The sequence below is a fragment of the Arabidopsis lyrata genome (assembly GCF_000004255.2).
Source record: "Arabidopsis lyrata subsp. lyrata unplaced genomic scaffold ARALYscaffold_7, whole genome shotgun sequence".
Classification (NCBI taxonomy): domain Eukaryota; kingdom Viridiplantae; phylum Streptophyta; class Magnoliopsida; order Brassicales; family Brassicaceae; genus Arabidopsis; species Arabidopsis lyrata.
In genome coordinates this window covers 848435-866970 of record NW_003302549.1, presented here as the reverse complement: position 1 = coordinate 866970, position 18536 = coordinate 848435, and the positions used below count along the sequence as shown (strand labels likewise).

At 38.5% G+C, this 18536-nt stretch overlaps 6 protein-coding genes and 2 non-coding genes across 15 annotated transcripts; 2 read left to right on the top strand and 6 right to left on the bottom strand.

Annotated features, from left to right (window-relative positions):
* The first annotated feature begins 55 nt into the window (after nucleotides 1–55).
* LOC9302975 (tRNA (cytosine(34)-C(5))-methyltransferase) lies at nucleotides 56–3773 on the top strand. Of its 5 annotated transcripts, none has more exons than XM_021017222.1 (15): nucleotides 56–320; nucleotides 415–503; nucleotides 599–665; nucleotides 761–876; nucleotides 991–1057; nucleotides 1136–1184; nucleotides 1283–1368; nucleotides 1441–1697; nucleotides 1784–1839; nucleotides 1914–1999; nucleotides 2076–2168; nucleotides 2247–2520; nucleotides 2598–3115; nucleotides 3207–3441; nucleotides 3523–3773. In XM_021017222.1, the coding sequence occupies exons 1-15, from the start codon at nucleotides 168–170 to the stop codon at nucleotides 3714–3716; spliced, it is 2340 nt and encodes a 779-aa protein (XP_020872881.1). In that variant the 5' UTR covers nucleotides 56–167; the 3' UTR covers nucleotides 3717–3773. The 5 variants fall into 5 exon arrangements, with proteins under 5 accessions (XP_020872881.1, XP_020872882.1, XP_020872883.1 ...); XM_021017223.1 differs by having other exon boundaries at nucleotides 3526–3770; XM_021017224.1 differs by having other exon boundaries at nucleotides 154–320; nucleotides 423–503.
* LOC9302974 (ras-related protein RABA4b) lies at nucleotides 3718–5180 on the bottom strand. The gene is made up of 2 exons (XM_021017229.1): nucleotides 4795–5180; nucleotides 3718–4366 (listed from the first exon to the last, which is right to left on the bottom strand). Exons 1-2 carry the CDS (start codon nucleotides 5025–5027, stop codon nucleotides 3916–3918), a joined length of 684 nt encoding a protein of 227 aa, XP_020872888.1. The 5' UTR covers nucleotides 5028–5180; the 3' UTR covers nucleotides 3718–3915.
* Nucleotides 5181–5531: 351 nt separating this feature from the next.
* TRNAI-AAU lies at nucleotides 5532–5605 on the bottom strand. The gene has a single exon. It is a non-coding gene; the product is annotated as a tRNA-Ile (tRNA).
* A 94-nt stretch (nucleotides 5606–5699) lies between these two features.
* TRNAI-AAU lies at nucleotides 5700–5773 on the bottom strand. Its single transcript has one exon. It is a non-coding gene; the product is annotated as a tRNA-Ile (tRNA).
* An 82-nt stretch (nucleotides 5774–5855) lies between these two features.
* LOC9305009 (phospho-2-dehydro-3-deoxyheptonate aldolase 1, chloroplastic) lies at nucleotides 5856–8427 on the bottom strand. Its single transcript, XM_002866855.2, has 5 exons — nucleotides 7739–8427; nucleotides 7391–7668; nucleotides 7015–7291; nucleotides 6430–6675; nucleotides 5856–6344 (listed from the first exon to the last, which is right to left on the bottom strand). Exons 1-5 carry the CDS (start codon nucleotides 8270–8272, stop codon nucleotides 6093–6095), a joined length of 1587 nt encoding a protein of 528 aa, XP_002866901.1. The 5' UTR covers nucleotides 8273–8427; the 3' UTR covers nucleotides 5856–6092.
* A 1060-nt stretch (nucleotides 8428–9487) lies between these two features.
* Nucleotides 9488–11394, top strand: LOC9302973 (haloacid dehalogenase-like hydrolase domain-containing protein At4g39970). Of its 3 annotated transcripts, none has more exons than XR_002330326.1 (10): nucleotides 9488–10021; nucleotides 10096–10140; nucleotides 10217–10267; nucleotides 10353–10427; nucleotides 10512–10545; nucleotides 10636–10691; nucleotides 10767–10836; nucleotides 10945–11004; nucleotides 11092–11138; nucleotides 11242–11286. XR_002330326.1 is itself a non-coding variant. In XM_002868891.2 (10 exons), the coding sequence occupies exons 1-10, from the start codon at nucleotides 9554–9556 to the stop codon at nucleotides 11288–11290; spliced, it is 945 nt and encodes a 314-aa protein (XP_002868937.1). In that variant the 5' UTR covers nucleotides 9490–9553; the 3' UTR covers nucleotides 11291–11394. The 3 variants fall into 3 exon arrangements, 2 of the variants coding, with proteins under 2 accessions (XP_020872887.1, XP_002868937.1); XM_002868891.2 differs by having other exon boundaries at nucleotides 9490–10021; nucleotides 10777–10836; nucleotides 11242–11394; XM_021017228.1 differs by lacking the exon at nucleotides 10767–10836 and having other exon boundaries at nucleotides 9489–10021; nucleotides 11242–11378.
* On the bottom strand, nucleotides 11368–14227 carry LOC9302972 (chaperone protein dnaJ A6, chloroplastic). 2 transcript variants are annotated; one of them, XM_002866854.2, is made up of 8 exons: nucleotides 14133–14227; nucleotides 13680–13797; nucleotides 13399–13540; nucleotides 13250–13307; nucleotides 13045–13087; nucleotides 12752–12800; nucleotides 12580–12663; nucleotides 11368–12499 (listed from the first exon to the last, which is right to left on the bottom strand). In XM_002866854.2, exons 2-8 carry the CDS (start codon nucleotides 13787–13789, stop codon nucleotides 11642–11644), a joined length of 1344 nt encoding a protein of 447 aa, XP_002866900.1. In that variant the 5' UTR covers nucleotides 13790–13797; nucleotides 14133–14227; the 3' UTR covers nucleotides 11368–11641. The 2 variants fall into 2 exon arrangements, with proteins under 2 accessions (XP_002866900.1, XP_020872886.1); XM_021017227.1 differs by lacking the exon at nucleotides 14133–14227 and adding an exon at nucleotides 14039–14060.
* Nucleotides 14228–15464: 1237 nt separating this feature from the next.
* On the bottom strand, nucleotides 15465–17421 carry LOC9302971 (monoacylglycerol lipase ABHD6). Its single transcript, XM_002866853.2, has 4 exons — nucleotides 16532–17421; nucleotides 16030–16122; nucleotides 15888–15955; nucleotides 15465–15800 (listed from the first exon to the last, which is right to left on the bottom strand). Exons 1-4 carry the CDS (start codon nucleotides 17153–17155, stop codon nucleotides 15605–15607), a joined length of 981 nt encoding a protein of 326 aa, XP_002866899.1. The 5' UTR covers nucleotides 17156–17421; the 3' UTR covers nucleotides 15465–15604.
* Nucleotides 17422–18536: the final 1115 nt, after the last annotated feature.

Genomic DNA, 18536 nt, shown 5'->3' with positions numbered 1-18536 from the left:
CGCTCTTCATTCTCAAAAATCCATCGCGTGTCTTATTTTTTTGTGGTTGTCTTCTCTAAACCAAAGTAAACCGAACTGAAATCAACTCTAATTTCAAAACCAATATAAACCCATAAAACCCATCGCTGTGACGCCGCCGGCGAAAACAAAAAAACTCGGCGACAAAAATGGGAAGAGGGAGACGTCACCGAGATACTACTTGGAAGAGAAATCAAATCGAAAATAGCAACGAGAATGTTGAAAAACCCATCGCTTCCTTTGATTCCAACAACTTCCAAAAGCCCATCTGCTCAAATCTTCATTTCGAGGAGTATTACAAGGTACCTCTATACAATCATCAATGACACTTCCATGGCTTTTGAAACTTTGCTTCTAATAAACAACATTGTAATGTCTTCTTGTGTTGTGTTTAAGGAACAAAGGATAGTGAAAGCTGAAGAGTGGGATTCGTTTATGGAGTTTCTTCATAAGCCATTACCTGCTGCTTTCAGAGTTAATTCCAAGTTTGTATCTTAACTTTTATTTGTATTCTTGAATTGCTAAGTGTTACTATACTTCAAAGTAAAAGTTTTTTTTGACTATGTTTATGATTCTTCAGTGGTCAATTTTGCGATGAGATTCGATTGAAATTGGAGAATGATTTCATGAAATCTCTTCAGGCTGAGGTTAATTCATGACTCATCTTTTTTTTCTAGTGTCTCATTGATGATAGTCTACATAAGAAGCACTCAGATTTTGGTTTTTGTTTTCCATACTTAAGGCTATAGAGAGTGGTGAATTGGAGGCTATCAAGCCTTTGCCTTGGTACCCTAAGACTCTTGCTTGGCATTCTAATTTTTCACGCAAGGAGATTAGAAAAAACCAGATTCTTGAGAGGTACATTTTCATGCCAGTTGCTTCAGAACAAGTATTCAATTCCATTCCCGTACTTATGTTAGTTCATGCTTTCTCCTAGTTATTTAGCCTTTTTTTTATCGGGGTCTTATTCAGGTTTCATGAGTTTCTCAAGTTAGAAACTGAAGTTGGGAACATGACAAGGCAAGAATCAGTTAGCATGGTATGGTAGTGTAACATTCTTTAATCGTATTTGTTGGTACTCTCTTTAGTTTTCGTGGTGAATTTTATGATTATGCAGGTACCTCCTCTCTTCCTTGATGTACATCCAGATCATTTTGTTCTCGACAGTAAGTGATTTTTATTCGACATTGTTTGAGTTGGCTGTGGACTTGAGGAGTAATGTTTAACTGATGCACTTGTCTTCTCTTCTCTTTTGTCTGAACAGTGTGTGCTGCACCTGGTTCCAAGACATTTCAGCTGCTTGAGATAATACATGAATCATCAGAACCAGGATCTCTACCTAATGGAATGGTTTGTAGTATTCTTTACTCCTTTTTAAATTGATAGATCATGTTTTGTTTCTAATTTTTTTGGTTGAATCAGGTGGTGGCGAATGATGTTGATTATAAAAGATGTAACCTTCTTATTCACCAAACGAAAAGAACATGTACAACTAACTTGATGGTCACTAACAACGAAGGTCAACATTTCCCCAGCTGCAACACCAAGAGGACCTTGTCCGTAGCATCTGAGATTAATCCTCATCCCATTGATCAGCTTCTTTTTGATCGTGTCTTATGTGATGTCCCGTGTAGTGGTGATGGTACTCTGCGCAAGGCTCCAGACATATGGCGAAGATGGTTTCAATATTTATGAGTTTTCAAATTGACATTTGTTGATTCCAATTGCTTCAAGGTTCTTACTTGTTTCCTCGGTTTCTGCACAGGAATTCTGGATCTGGCAATGGACTTCATAGTCTACAGGTTGTGCTTGCCATGAGAGGTAAACTTTTTTCACAGATGATCCGAGTCGCAGAATCTTATGTTTTGATTTTTATCTGCAATGTCTGGTTTCAGGTTTATCTCTGCTAAAAGTTGGTGGGAGAATGATATACTCAACCTGCTCAATGAACCCAATTGAAGATGAAGCTGTTGTTGCTGAAGTAATTTGATAGTTTCTTTCTTCTTTCTCCATAAACCTATTCTTCTGGATGCTGATATATTGTTAGTATTCTTCAGATTCTGAGGAGATGTGGATGCTCTGTTGAGCTTGTAGATGTCTCAGATAAGCTTCCTGAACTTATTAGAAGACCAGGTCTTACGAAATGGAAGGTACAAAAATACCTATTACTTTGACGTAAGGATAAAAGTAATGAATTTTAATCTTGCTTTGTATCTATGTGGATTCAGGTGCATGATAGAGGTGGCTGGTATAGATCTTACAAAGATGTTCCAAAGTCACAGAGAGATGGAGTTCTTAGGAGCATGTTTCCTTCTGGTAAAAGTGATAAAGACTCAACGGGTGGCGGAAATAGCTATGAAGAAATGGCTTATATCTCTTCTGAAGAATCAGCCGTGGAAGTCTGTGATCTTCCCCTTGAACGTTGTATGAGGATACTGCCTCATGATCAAAACACTGGGGGGTTTTTCATTGCAGTCCTTCACAAAGTTTCACCTTTACCAGGTGAATTTGCAGAACTTTCTGTTGCATAACCGCTCTAGTTGATTCTTTAATAAGATTCGTGGATCATTTTCTTGCAGAATTTCAGGAGAAATTAAATCATAGAAGGAATTCGTTTACTAGAAACAACATCAACTCATCTGAGAAGTCTTCGTATGAAGCAGTATCTGACACTGTGGTTACTAAACCTGAAGAGGGTGCAGAGGAAATAGTTTTAGAAGCAACGGTTTCAGAGAATGGCTTTAAGCCGCCTGAGAAGGAAAGCACCTGCGATGAAGGGATCGTAGAATTGGCTCAAAAACTTGATGATATGGGAGGCAAGAGAGAAGTACCGTCAATGCAAGGGAAGTGGAAAGGCCTTTACCCTGTTGTTTTCTTGAGAGATGAAACAGTGATCGACGGGATCAAGACATTTTACGGCATCAAAGATGAAACGTTTCCGCTGTATGGTCATCTCGTGACTAGAAACAGCGACATAAGCAGCCACGGAAACGTGAAAAGGATTTACTATGTTTCGAAAGCAGTTAAAGATGTTCTTGAGCTTAATTTTGCAGTTGGGAAGCCGCTTAAGATCTCCTCTGTTGGTCTCAAGATGTTTGTAAGTACAACTTAGTTTCTTCTCTCTCTCTCTCGATCAAATACAAAATAGCAGTGGCGGGATTTATTAACTTTTCAACTAACCCAAACAGGAGAAACAATCGGCAAAAGAATGTGAAGCCAACTGTTGCTCATTCCGAATAACGTCAGAGGGATTGCCTGTGATCCTTCCGCACATGACCAAGCAAATACTTTATGCAACAATGGCTGATTTCAAGAATCTCCTGCAACACAAATCAATCAAGTTCCTAGATTTCATCCATCCACAGATTGGTGAGAAAGCAGCAAAACTAGCCTTGGGATCATGTGTTATGGTTCTCGTCGATGGTGTGTATCGATAAGTTTTATATAAGATACGTTTGGTTGGATCATGTGGGATATGCTTTTAACTGTTTTTGCTTCCTACAGATGATACTCAGCTCGGGTCAGAACCAGTCAAACTGAAAACATCAACAATAGCCATTGGATGCTGGAAGGGGAAGGCTAGCTTAACCGTTATGGTCACAACAGTGGATTGTCACCAACTTATCGAGAGACTTTCTGATAGAAGTAAAGAAGTAGAAATAGCTGAGAACTGTTTGAAGTCTGCTGAGACAGCTTGAATAACTCTCAAAGACTGTTGTTTCATATTTCAATCAAAAGCTATTGTTCCAATACTTCCTATCGGTGTCCAATTGCACACCAATGTTTAATGAACCAGCAAACAAGCCAGATTCGAAAAAGAATATACAATGAAAGTAGCATTCTCTATCACCAAATTTCAGGAGGAAAAAAAATGAATCTTGCTTGTAACGAGACAGATCAAGAAGAACTACAACAAGTGCTGGTCTTAGCGGGAATATCCTGTCCAGAACCTGGGATGACAATCTTCTTACCAGCCAAGGAACCGGGGTTATTTGAGTCGCCCTGATTCTCGACAGATGCAAGATTCTTCTTGTTCACGGTATTGTATATCTCTGTCATTAGAGTGTTGAAGGAGTTTTCGACATTGGTTGCGTTTAAAGCTGAGGTCTCGAGGAAAAAGAGTCCTTCCTTCTCAGCAAACTCTTTAGCGTCTTCAGTGGGAACAGCTCTTTGATCTTCTAGATCAGACTTGTTTCCAATAAGGATGATGACAATATTCTTATCGGCGTGCGCCCTCAGTTCTTCAAGCCAACGAGGGATATGCTCAAAGGTTTCACGTTTAGTCATATCATAAACCAGCATTGCACCAACTGCTCCTCTATAGTAGGCGCTTGTAACTGCTCTGTATCTGCTTAGAGCAACAAAAGCAAAGTCACGAAACTAAAGAACAATCCCAAATCTTCTGTTCCAAATATAGAAATGAGCCAAATTGATTCAATCAGCTAAGAATCATACAAAATGTCGAATCTAAATAAGTCGACTTCTGTTCCTACACATGATTATCCAGATTACCTTATTGTTAGATCGGATCAAACACTATAGTAGTATACATTTCGATGATACAAATTCAGGATCTGGTCAAGGCGGATCCATAGGTGTTCATAAACTAGCGTAAATTCATGAGAAGTACTAAAGAAGTAACAAAATCTATGCACATTTTCTAGTCAAACCAAGTCGATTTCAGGAAAAAGTACAGATCCAGTGTTAAAGCAATTCAGAAATCAACAAATTCTTCTGATTAAGATTCCAAAACACAGAGAATCTAAGAACTCGTACCTTTCCTGACCAGCGGTATCCCAGATCTGAGCCTTAATGCTTTTTTGTTCAATGGAGAGAGTACGAGTTTGGAACTCGACGCCGATGGTGGCTTTAGAATCCATACTGAATTCGTCTCTAGCGAATCGAGCAAGTAGTTGTGATTTCCCAACAGCCGAATCTCCGATCAGAACAACTTTGAACACGTAATCAACTTTTCCCGATGCGCCGCCGTATCCGCCTCCTCCGGCCATCTTGACGGCGAACTATTGAAACACTTCTCTTCTGAAGTTTGAGAGATCGGAAAAGTTAGAAGCGTGGTTACAGTTTTGTGCTGTAGCTGTTAACTGGTGAGAGCGACAGAGGAATTGTAGAGAAGAAAATTAAAAAAGCTAGTTGGCTGATTATTGACTGATTGATTTAAATCGTTGTGTTAAAGTGTGATCTGGTGTGTGTGAGTTCTTTGGTAATTGAGAGTGAGACGAACGAGGATTATGACACGTGGAATATAGAGAGGTTTCTTGTACACGTGGTGGAAATCGAGAAGAAGTATGGTTGTGGGGAGCACTGGAAGGGAGTAAAGACGTATGTAGGAGATCAAATTTTGGATTAAGTGAGCGGGACACGATATTGATTAGTGTGGTCCCGAAACCGTCGGCATCGGATTTTTTGTTTACTTCCGCTCGTATCTTATTTGAAAAAAAAAAACAAAAGGTTTTGAAATCGACGAAACACAGAAAAAATGTAAACAATCAAAGTGTCCCATGCAGGTTTCGAACCTGCGACATTCGCGTTATTAGCACTACGTTCTAACCAACTGAGCTAATGGGCCAATGATACCAAGGTCTATGTATTCAATAGATGTTTTAGTATTTGTGTCCTGTTGTCATCACTATTTAAAATTAAAACAGAAGAAGATTGAAAACTGGCCCATGCAGGTTTCGAACCTGCGACCTTCGCGTTATTAGCACGACGCTCTAACCAACTGAGCTAATGGGCCATCTTGCAACGTCATTTTCTAAATCAGTTTTACCATACAAATAGCCAAAAGAAAAAGATCTAACAATAGTAGTAACTAGAACGAGTTTCAAGTTTGTAGATATGTAAAGAGAAATTCACACACTAGTAGTAAGTCACACGGTTTAACATTAAAGTTAACATAAAGAACAAAGACATGGCATGGTCTGGCCACAGCAGAAACAGGTTTACTCCTAGAAAGGCATTTGGGCTTTTAACTTAGTCATAAAGACACCAACTCACAGAACAAAGAGAAAAGAGTTCTTTGGAATCAAAAAGTGTATATTAAGGAAAAACCGCACTCAAGACACTCGCTGGCTACCGGTTCTTCTCTTCCTGAGCCGTTCTGCAACAATGAAGGCCAGTTCAAGAGACTGTGAGGCGTTCAGCCTTGGGTCACAGTGTGTGTGGTAGCGAGAACTGAGGTCATCGTAGGTCACAGTGCGGGACCCTCCAATGCATTCTGTCACGTTCTGACCTGTCATCTCAAGATGGATACCGCCCGCGTGGCTTCCTTCTTGCTCGTGCACATCAAGGAATGCTCGGACTTCAGCCTGTAGAAAAAGACAGGACGTTTTAATCACTGTTATGTCAAATCTATGTTATGCTGATGAGAGGTTTAGCTTATAAAGTGTGTACCAGGATAGAGTCAAAGGCACGTGTTTTGAGACCACAAGGTGCTTTGATAGTGTTTCCATGCATTGGATCACAGACCCATGTCACAATCTGGCCTGATCTGCGGACTGCTCTGATCAGGTGGGGAAGCTTAACTCTCATGTTCTCGGCACCCATTCTCACAATAACAGTGATTCTTCCAGGCTTGTTGTTAGGATTCAGGATTTCTACTAGCTTGACCAGCTCATTGGGATCCATTTTGTTGCTCACCTGCATCAAGTGTTTTGGATAATCAGTCAATTCCGCTTAAAATTCAGGCCAATAGCTCTGATTATTCAGTGGCACGAGACCAAGCATAAACCAAAAGTGCCACGAGACCAAGCATAAACCAAAAGTGCCACGAGACCAAGCATAAACCTCAAACAATTGTCTGATTTACAAGAGCCACAAGACCAAGCATAAACCTCATATGTTACTCTGTTTTGCGTTATCATAAACCAAAAGTGATATCTAACTTAATCCTTACTTTTAAGTATTTCAGTAGCAAGCTGCAAATTATCGTTCTACCTATGCGTTGAAGTATATATATTCTATGAAAAATTAAAGTACCTTAATGCCCAGAGGATTAGCAATCCCCCTGAGAAACTCGACATGAGCACCATCCAATTGTCTGGTACGCTCTCCGCACCACACCATGTGTGCAGAACAATCATAGTACAAACCAGAAGTTGAATCCAACCTTGTAAGCGACTGTTCATAAGGCAGAAGCAAACACTCATGTGATGTGTAGAAATCAGTTGTAGTCATGAGTGGATGATCGGTGCCAAGTCCACAAGCAGACATGAACCCCAAGGCCTCATCAACCCTGTTAGCTAATTCCTGGTACCTGTACAACAAATCAAAGGTAAACAGCAAAACCTTTAAGGCCTAGTTACATCACACAAGGCTAAAAATTGACATGATCAGTAGAGAAAATATGATGTACCTGTCAGCTTGCTCACTTTGTTCAACAAAATCAAGGTTCCATTGAGTAACTCTTTGGATAGCAGCATAACCTCCAGTGGCAAAGGCTCTAAGAAGATTCAAAGTAGCAGCAGATTGTGTGTAAGCACGAATCATCCTATTAGGATCAGGAATTCTAGATTTCTCATCAAAAGTATCACCATTGATGTTATCTCCCTTGTAGCTAGGTAATTTCACACCATCCTTCTCCTCAAATGGATCAGATCTAGGCTTAGCAAATTGACCAGCCATCCTCCCAACCTAAACCACAAAAATTCTCAAATTCCGCTCCAAAAAACAAGATGAGGAAAAAAAGAGAAGAAGATCTGACCTTAATGACCGGAACTTGGCCGCCGAATGTAAGAACAATACTCATCTGAAGCAAAACCCTAAAGGTATCTCTGATATTAGTAGCATTGAACTCCTTGAAACTCTCAGCACAATCACCTCCTTGGAGAAGAAAAGCTTTACCAACAGCAGCATCAGCCAATCTCTCTTCAAGATTCCTAGCTTCTCCGGCGAAGACAATCGGAGGGAAAGCCTCAATCGTCTTAAGCACAGACTCAAGCTCATTAGCGTTAGGGTAATCAGGAAGTTGCAGAGCTTTCTTCAATTTCCAGCTCTCTGGAGTCCATTTCAATGCACCAGACGACGACGGCGCAACGGATTCCTTAACAGAAACAGCGTTCCTAGCTGGCTCAGCCGCGTGTACCGCCGTAACGAGGTTAACGGACTTAAGCTTGGTGTTGACGGCGGGATGAAATGTGAAGGATGATTGACGGTTGCTTTGACGGTGAGAAATACGAGCGTCGCCGCCGCCGTAGATAGATCTGGTGGAGAGAGAGGAGGCGTTTGAAAGAGCCATGAGAGACTTTCTCTTCTCTCTGTTTCTCTCTGACTCTGGATTTGGTTTTTTTTAGAGAGAGAGAGAGAGAATGAGAAATGGAGGCGGTTGATGTTAGGAGAGAGAAGAATTGTGGAAAGAGAAGCAATTTATAGGGGAGAGGGTTCGTTTCGACTTTTCAGAGTTTTTTTTTTGTGCAGACAATACAAAAAAAAAGAGAGGGTTGTTGGGGTGTGAAGCCGTCGAGGGGTATTTACGTAAATTTTGTATTTGGAGATATTTTCTCTTTTGGCCACCGCTAAATAAACGTTTTTCATGTAAAAATAAAGTTGTCCAAAAATAGTAGATGATGACGAATTTGTATGAATGATTATTTTGTTGTATATTCAAAAGTAAGAATGTTTCAATTTTGATTGAACCGCTCAAAACTTGGGTAGATAATATTTACAAACTTTTGGTTTGTTTCACTGTTTATTTATTTCATTGTTTTATATTTTATGCATAAAGAATGTTCAAACCAAAAGAAAAAGATTGAAAACCACATTTGGAAAATTTTATTTAAAATTCCAATATTTATCTTGTTAATTTAATTTATGCCACGTAATATATATTTGTTTTTTAGGTAGCTTATTAAAACATTTGATATTTTATGCCACTTATCAAATTTGATATGATGACAAAAAAAAAGAAGAGAGAAACATCTATCTTTACAAAATTAAGAAGGGAAGACCGGAAATTGGGTTAATGACATGAATAGCCTTCACCAACCAAATCAAATCTACCACCACTCATCAAGTTGCATAAGATTAATTTTTTGGCTATCACCTAACACACCGAATCCTTTTATAAGATATGAATTCATGGACCACGCCCTTTTAATATTTGTCACCATCTTATACTAACTTCCTTTTATATATGAAACAGAATAATTTAAAATAAATAATGGACAGAAAATCGAATATCAACCCCTACCAAAATCATTACAATAAATTTAGAGCATTAAATGGATCATAGATTTGGATATCTTGATTTTTATTTTCATATAAAATCCTGTCTTTATTGGATATGAAAGTTTTATATATCTTTAAAAATATTATTTTCTTGAATCTAATTCAAATTCCTCTAATATTCATCAACTAATTATTTGAACAAAAGAAAAAGAAAAAAAAAGGAGCGGTAAAAGTTAGTTAATGACCGTTACTTGTAAAGAAGATTAGCTTTTTACAAATTATAGCCACAGATTTTTTTTTTCATTTTATCTCGAGAAGAACCACACACATACACAGAGACAGAGATTCATCAATGGCGGTTTCTTGCAACCACTCTGCGATTCTCTTCTCTCCATCCACCGCTGGTTCCTCCTCCGTTTCTTCTTCCTCGTCGCTCATCGGCTTACCTCGTTTCCAAACGCTGCGTTTCAAATCAAGAAGCCTTTATTCGAAATCTAGAGTTTCTCCTGTCTCGGCATTGCCTTCACGGTCTTTAGAAGCTCTGATTTTCGATTGCGACGGTGTGATTCTCGAATCGGAGAATCTACACCGTCAAGCTTACAACGACGCTTTCTCGCATTTCGATGTTCGATGTCCTCCTTCTTCCTCTGAGTCTCTCAATTGGAGCCTCGAGTTCTACGATAAGTTTCAAAATCTAGTCGGAGGTGGAAAACCGAAAATGCGTTGGTATTTCAAAGAAAATGGATGGCCAACTTCGACTATTTTCGAGTCACCTCCTGAGAATGATGATGATCGAGCCAAGTTAATCGATACTCTTCAGGTCACTTGTCAAAGAAAAAAATCTCTAATTTACTGCAATTTGATGTTAAAAGATTGGATTTTTATCTTTTGCAGGATTGGAAAACTGAGAGGTATAAAGAAATCATAAAATCGGGAAGTGTAAGTAGCAAGATTTTAGAATCTTAGGTTTGGATTATTCTAAGAGAAACTAAATCTCTCTGCTTTTTACTTTCAGGTAGAACCAAGACCTGGTGTAATAAGACTAATGGATGAAGCAAAAGCTGCTGTAATGAAATCTTCTTTCCAACTTTGTAACTGTCCAATTTGGTTTTTAGCCTTTTATGAATAGGTTCTTGAAATGATTGATACAGGGTAAAAAACTAGCTGTTTGTTCTGCAGCTACAAAGAGTTCAGTAATCTTATGTCTTGAGAATCTAATCGATATCGTGAGTTTTTTCCCTTTCGCCAATCTCTTATCGACCGTGCTTCTTTCGAGTTTTTTCTTTATCGGTTATATTTATGTCTTTTAGGAGCGGTTCCAAGGACTTGATTGCTTCCTTGCAGGTGATTTCAGCACATTCTCTCTTAAGAGTTACTAACTTCCAACACTTTTCTAAAGTTTCAATCCATTTGGTTGTATATTTGGCTTTGCAGGGGATGATGTTAAGGAGAAAAAACCCGATCCTTCGATATATATTACAGCTGCCGAGGTAATATAAGTCCAAGTAAAATGAAAGTTAATATAACTTAACAAGAATTAGCCCAAGCTTCACATTCTGTGTAAGTTGATTGCAGAAGTTAGGTGTTTCAGTGAAAGACTGTTTGGTTATAGAGGACAGTGTGATTGGCCTGCAGGTCAAAAGTCTTATCTTTTGCTTGTCTTCACTCTTCTTATACCGCAGAAACATCCTAAACTTGGTTCTTGAAACTAAATCTTTAAATGGCTTGACTTTCAATCTATAGGCTGCTACAAAAGCAGGGATGTCATGTGTGATTACATACACTTCTTCAACCTCTGATCAGGTATGGTCTACAACAACATCTTCTTCACTTCTCTATTCTTTTGCTATTTGGTTTAAGATCAGTCGAAAACTTTGTTTTTTCTTTCAGGATTTCAATGATGCGATTGCCGTATACCCTGATCTCAGTAATGTGAAGTAAGTAGTCAACCTTGAAGTTTCTCATAAGGATTTTGCTAAAAGTTTCTCTCTTTTCCTCGTACCCATCTGCTAACTTATGGTGTTTCCTTCTTGTTTGTAGATTGAAAGACCTGGAAACTCTGCTTCAAACAATTGTCACTGCAGCTTAAGACATTTGTCTCTTATTCATTTCTGACTGTTCTTCTGCAACTGTACATTTGTTTTTGCTTAATAATTTTTCATTCAATAACAAAAAAAGATTCAATTGTATAAATAGCAGTACAATACAATCAAGACCTACCCTGAATCCGATAAATCCATAAAAATTGTTTTAAAAGTAAAACAAAAAAATTGAAGAGTAAAACCCAAAAATAGAGTTCTTCAAATTGTCCTCTCACCTAACAAGTCTTTCTTCTTCCTCTTGCTTATCTTCTCCATCATTAGAAGACCCATTTGAAAGAAGACAATCAGAGAATGATGAATCTATATAACACCACATTTCACTAATATTGTGTGTTGGTTTATCTCCTGCTATTAGCTACCTTGTTCTTGCTCATATCAGCAAGCTCCTCAACAAGCTTCTTCTCTTCTTTACTCAATCTCTTAGGAATCTCAACTTGCACTCTTACTAATTGGTCACCTCTCATCTTACTCTTATTCAAAACCGGAACTCCTTTTTTAGCCATTACCAACGTCGTGCTCGGTTGTGTCCCTGCTGGTACTTTCAAATCCACCTCTCCATCCACTGTTGGAACCTTCAAAGTCGTCCCCAATATGGCATCTACATACGATATCTTACACGTATAAAGTATATTTGTATCATCACGCTTCAAAACCGGATCCGGAATAACCTCAATGACCGCAAAGAGATCTCCCGGTGATCCACCTCTCTTTCCCGCATTCCCTTCTCCCCTTACTCTTAACCTACTTCCAGAATCCACACCCGCAGGAACTTTAAGACTAATCCGCTTTGTCCTTCTAACACGTCCATCTCCTGAACATGCACCACATGGTTTTGATATCTCTCCAGTTCCGTTGCATGGAGAGCAAGTCATGACTTGTTGGAATACACCGAGTGGTGTCCTCGTCGATGCCACCACCTGTCCTTGCCCGCCACACGTTTTGCATTTGGTTGGTTTGGTTCCCGCCTTTGCTCCAGAACCATTGCAAGTCCCACAACTCTCTAACCGAGATATCTCAATTTCTTTCTCAATACCGAAAACCGCTTCTTTGAAATTCAAGATTAGTGAGTAATACTCATCTTCACCATCGATAGCTCTGCTCCTTGAACCTCTACTACCCATTCCACCGCCCATTCCTCCCATCCCACCCATCCCTTCGAATAATGACTCAAATAGATCAAACGGATTACTATAATCCTGCAAAATCAGCAAATTCAGATCAGATTCTGATCATCAGAATGTTGATTCAAATGTCTTAGAGAAGAATAGATATTTACCCCCATGCCTCCCATTCCAGCGCCTTTAACTCCTGCCTCGCCATATCTGTCGTATAGAGATCTTTTCTCATCATCTGATAAGATCTGCAAGAAAGAAAAAACAATGTTCAAGTATCAGCACACTCACCAAAAATAAAGAGAGATAGAGGCATCTAAGGAAGATGGATTTTACCTCATATGCATTACTTATTTCTTTAAATTTATCTTCTGCCCCAGCATCCCTGTAATCAAAATGTAAACAGAACTATGACAACTGAAACCTTTAGAAGCAGTTTCAGAATTCTTCATCTTCTTAGTCTATATTATCATAATTTTGAACGTTGTTGAGACTTAACCAACGAATTGCAAAAATTCTCTTGATTTAGCGTTTCTCAAATATTGTAACTGAGTTCTAACAAGAAACACATCAATCTTTATGCAGGAAAGTAATAATATAAACAGAGTAAGCTAAAGTTTTTCACTTACTTGTTCACGTCCGGGTGATAACTCCTAGCGAGCTTCCGATAAGCTGAAAATAGGTGCAGAGTAGAACAATTTCCTTGTCAAACTATCGAAAAGCACAACTCAAAAGCTGAACACATGAAGCTCCTCAAAGAGAATCATCAATGAGAGCTACACATCAGTGTTGCATTTTCCAAATTATGGAACTCAGTGAAATAGAATCACATACCGCTTTTAATCTCAGCTTTGGTAGCATTTTTCGAGACTCCAAGGACAGAATAGAAATCCTGGAAATTGAACACACACACACAGACACTCTTCAGCAAAAAAATCAAAAAAGCTTCATTCAATGTCTAAAGAAAGGGTATGTAAACATACAGCATCAGCTCTAACAGTGAAGCGAGCTCCTCTACGAGAATGTGTATTACGAGATACTCCCGTCAATGACAAGAAGGGTAAAGAGCCCTGTGCAAACATACTCGACCTTGAAGCCCCCAAACAATTTATTTGGCTGATGCAACTGCAAAAGATTATCAAAAGAAAAGAAAAACAATTCAATTAGCCTTTCAGATAATAAAACTCAACAAAGCATTAAAATTTGTAACTGTTACAACAATTATACTCCAATACAATAGTAAGATGGGTTAAAAGTAAAATACTTGTCTTGGTGAGACTCCAATCTGCTTGGATAAAAAGCTTTAACAGCAAAGTGAGGACGAAGAATCCCCCATTGAGCAACACATGAACTTCCAAATTGTATAAGAGCCATTACACTCCCTGCAACACAACAACTAGATTCAGCTATTTCTTCAACAAACAAACCAAAAGTTGAAAGCTTTTAAAACCCTAAGAAGATAATGCAATTTTCATGAAATTCTGACCCGAGAACAGATGCGAGAGTAAGAGACAAAAGAGTTTCACTTCCAACAACTAAGCAAAAAAAAAAAAAAAAAAAAAGACAAAGCTTTATACAGAAATTCGAGTGAACAAATCTTTAAAAACACGAGCTTGGAGCCACCTGCCGCAAATTCGCGGAGGACAAATCAACACAAGTGAAGCAAAACAAGATTGTTTGGATTGATTCTAATCGAAGAAGAGAAGCTGAATCATACCGTAATCGAATGGTGACGACGGGAGAGTTTTGCGATAGATAAGAAAAAACGAGTAGACTCAAATGAAACAAGACATCTCTCTCTCACTCTCCCAACTTTAGCCCTTAAATTAAATTATTTTTACCATTTTTTAAAAAAATTAATTTCGTTATTATTTTTATCATTATATATTTATCAGTTTTGTTAAATTAAAACTCTTGTTTGAAAAATCGCTAGACGCTAGTCGGACGTTCGGCATGGGCCTAGCGATTAATCAGAAAATCGGATTAAAATCGGGGATTAATCGGAGATTAGTTTTAGAGTTATTTTAATATTTTTAAAATATATTAATCCAATATTGTAAAAATTTATGATTTTTATTACAATTTATGATTTTTATTAAAATTTGAACATAAGTTATTGTAAAACATTACAACTCCCAATTCAAATGATTGAATAACAAACATAAAAAGTTTTTTTATAGTTGCAATCTTAAAAATAATCGGGATATATAAGATTAGGCGGGAAATAATCGGATTAGGCGGGAAGTAATCGGATGTGGCGGAGAATAATCGGGTTACTGATTTTTTAGGGGATTAGTCATTAATCGAGGCGGATATGGTGAACCTAGCGATTAAGCGGAGAGTAATCGGGGCTAGGCGGGGATTTTTAGAACAAGGTTAAAATCCACCGGAGAGGTAGGTCAATATGCATTTTGATAAAATTTAGAAGAAAAAAAATCATTTTAATACTACGAGATTAAATAATCTAAATTAAATAAAATTGACAACCTTGTGAACAATAGGCAAGATTATGATTACTTTCTTGTAGGCCTGGGCATAATACTCGAACCCAAAGAACCGAACCGAACCCGACCCGAATCCGAACCCGAAGTTTTAAAATACTCGAACGGGTTCTAAACTTCACAATCCGAAAACCCGAACCCGAACCCGACCCGAACTCGAACCCGAACATACCCAAAATATAAGTACATAGTTATAATATATTAGTAATATTTATACTTGTAATAACGTAAGTGCCTAAATTATTCGGATGTTAAGATATTTTCGGATGTTTTAGCTACTTTGAGTTAGATTCGAGTTAAAATACTTGGGTTTTATAGATTTTTTGAGTATTTTTTAATACTTTGCATAGAATCGGATACAAAATTTCTAATATTTGGATACTTTGGGTAAACCCGAATCCGAACCCGAAATATCCGATCCAAACCCGACCCGAACCCGAAGTTTTAAAATATCCGAACGGGTCTTAGTTTTCTACACCCAAAAAATCCGAACCCAAAAAACCCGACCCGAACCCGACCCGAATATCCGAACGCCCAGGCCTACTTTCTTGAGATAAAAAAAGTATTCTTAATTCCAACTAGAAGCAATGTCGTCTTTAACAATAAAGATACTAATCACATTTAGCCATTTAGGGACAAGCTAAACATGTTTAACTATGTCTTCTAATAACACTTTTCCGCAGTAACATCACTTATTGATCTGCTGATGGGATATCAAGTTTGCTAACATGAGTCTCTTAGCATTGATCTGATTTGGAGGAATCATTGCGTCAGTGCAAAGAAAAGATTTCATGTGTTTGTACATCTCTTTTGGTTTCTCTTCATTAACCGCATGTCCTGTCTTCTTTAGTAACACCAATTGTGCTCCGTTTTCCCCTAAATATCTGGAAAAAAAAACACAAGAAAGTCGCATTCATAATTTCGAGAAAATGATGATGATTTGGAAGAAAAAAATGTGATAAGTTTGTAACCTTTTCAGTCTATGAGCTAGTTCTACTGGAAAAACTTGATCTTCCTCTCCCCATATCATCAATGTCGGCTGCATATCATTGTTACCAAGATTCAGACAATGATAATCTTAAACTGCAATTTATATGAACAGAGAGAGATCACCTGTGTTATCTTTGGAAGATTGGAGAATCTTCTACCCTTATGCAGAGCTTCTACAAGTTCTTTCCTTTCTTGAAGATAATCTTTACACATCACCTTGCAATAAATCCTCACAACATCAGAATACAACACTCTTTTTTCAAACTACTATTAGTCTTGTTGTGAACATCAAAGATTGATGCTTTTGAAACTAAACTAAACTAAACTAAAGAACTCAAGACCATAATATTAATATTTAGCTTAATCACACAAACATTTGTCTGGAAACTCAGAAGTATGTGGACCCATTAAATGAATTCACAAAAGGACTAAACTTATTGATAGTAGCTTCATTGCAAGATTATTTCATTTCATCCTAAATTGGGGACCCTAATCAACAATAAATCAAATGCTGAATCTTTTTTCCTGATAACTTATGAAAGAGTCCCATTTATAACAACACTTCACAACCATCAGCCATCATAGAAAATTAGAAATAGTAAGTGTGAAAATGGTGAAGACTTACATGAATGTAGTCCATGGCAAAGCAAGAAGGGATCCAAATCGGCGGTTTGTAGAAAGATAACTGGAGAAGCCGCCGGAGCATCGAAGGAGACTGAGGAAACAAAACAGCCGCCGCTTCCTCCGGGCTCTTCACTTTAAACATACCATCCTCCGAGTCTTTCTCCTCCAGAGCAACACCGGCGCATATTAGCACAACTCGATCTACCCTCTCCTTAAACTGCGCCGCCAACGAGTAGGCCACGAACCCGCCGTAGCTGAGCCCAGCCACGGTCATGGTCCTAACACCGTAACCATCCATCGCCTTCATGACACAACTCGCCTGGAAAGACTCTGACCGGTCGGGACGAGTGGTGTACGAGTCGCCAAAGAAGATGAGGTCCGGTACATAGACGTTGAACCGGGGAATAAACCGGTCGATGAACCGGTCCCACTGCCACATAGCGTTAGCTCCGATCCCGTGAAGGAGGAGGAGCGTGGGCTTGGTGTCGATGTGACTCTGTGGGATCCAACAGTGGACGACGGTGCCGTCGCCAAGATCGGAGGTAGATGATCGGAGACCAGCACGAGAGAAGCTGTATTGGTAACATTTGTTACGAGAAGACACGTAGCTGAAGCAACTCGCCATTGATCTCTTCCTCTTCTGATGAGAGTTGCAGAGACAGACAGAGAGATCAAGTGACTTTAAAAAATAAAATAAAAAAAGAGGAAGTAATTAATAATTGGATTAAAATTAATTACAATAAAATTCTTAGTGATTACGTGACATGTTTTGATTCGTTACAATAACAATTTTTTTGGTGAACTTCCCGTTTCTGCCTTTGAAATTTTATTCCCACAATATTAATTATAAAATACTAGAAAAGTTATGTGATAGAGACAAATTTAAAATAATATTATAACATAAATGAGTACAGAATGCAAATCTATGTAAAATATTCAAAGGGAAATTCCATATTGGAAATTAGGAAAGGTGTCTGGTCGATTGACTCTCTCTCTCTTATCTCTCTAAACCTTTTAGAGAGAGAGATTTTGATCGGTGGTTTTGGCCGTCCGGCTTGCCTTGCCGGCTTATGGATCCGGACGTGGTCCGGTTTTGTCGTCCCATCTCGCCATCCCATCTCGCCGTCCGGTGTATCCGGCTTTGCTCACGGCTATTCCGTTGCCGTTGTTGTTGTTTCACCGAATTGATTTGGGAAACACTTTGATCTCAAATTTCTTCTTCTTTTTTCTAACTGGAAATTTCCATGGCCTATTCTCGATCCATCCCACCACCATCCTCAATCATGTAAGTGTTTTGGTGTTTCGGTTAGGCGACTGTTTTAGTCTCATCCACATGAATCAAAATCCAGATCTGGGAGAATTCTGGGTTGCCTGGCTCCTTCCAACCGTATCTTTGTCGATTCTGTTCGACTTTAACGGCCCGGCTTTTTTGACGTCTTCAATCGCCTCATTTGAGGTCCGTCTTGCCATTATAGGAAGTCAAGGTATCAATTTCCGAAGTCTATTTTTTATATCAAGTGATGACAAGAGTTCAGAAGCTTCACCTCGTGGTTGATTGTTTTCCGGCGACTTCTTTCATGCTTTTGTTCTCGGAAAAGATCCAGTGATGGGAAGAGAAAAGAATTTGAAGATTAAATTGAATCATTTATCTTTTTCGGTTTAATAGTTTGTTTGTTTTGATAATCCGGAGATGTTTTCGGTTGTTCATTCGCCGGAAATTGTGCCGGCTTCTGTCTGCATATTCTCGCTGAAAAGTTGTGGGTACCGGTTTACTAGGTTATCCGGTTCACCCGGTTTGTAAGATCGGTTTACTAAATAAATATCCTTTTGTGAAAAAAAAAAAGAAAGGTGTCTGGTCCCGTTTTTTTTTTAATTCTTACGTAATTGTTTTTTCTTCATAACAAGTCAATGGGTGTAAGTGTAACTAAAAATAAAGTGGTCGTAATCGACTCGTAATTTTAATATGTTGATTACAAAATAGTCCAAAAACTACTTGTCATGAAGAT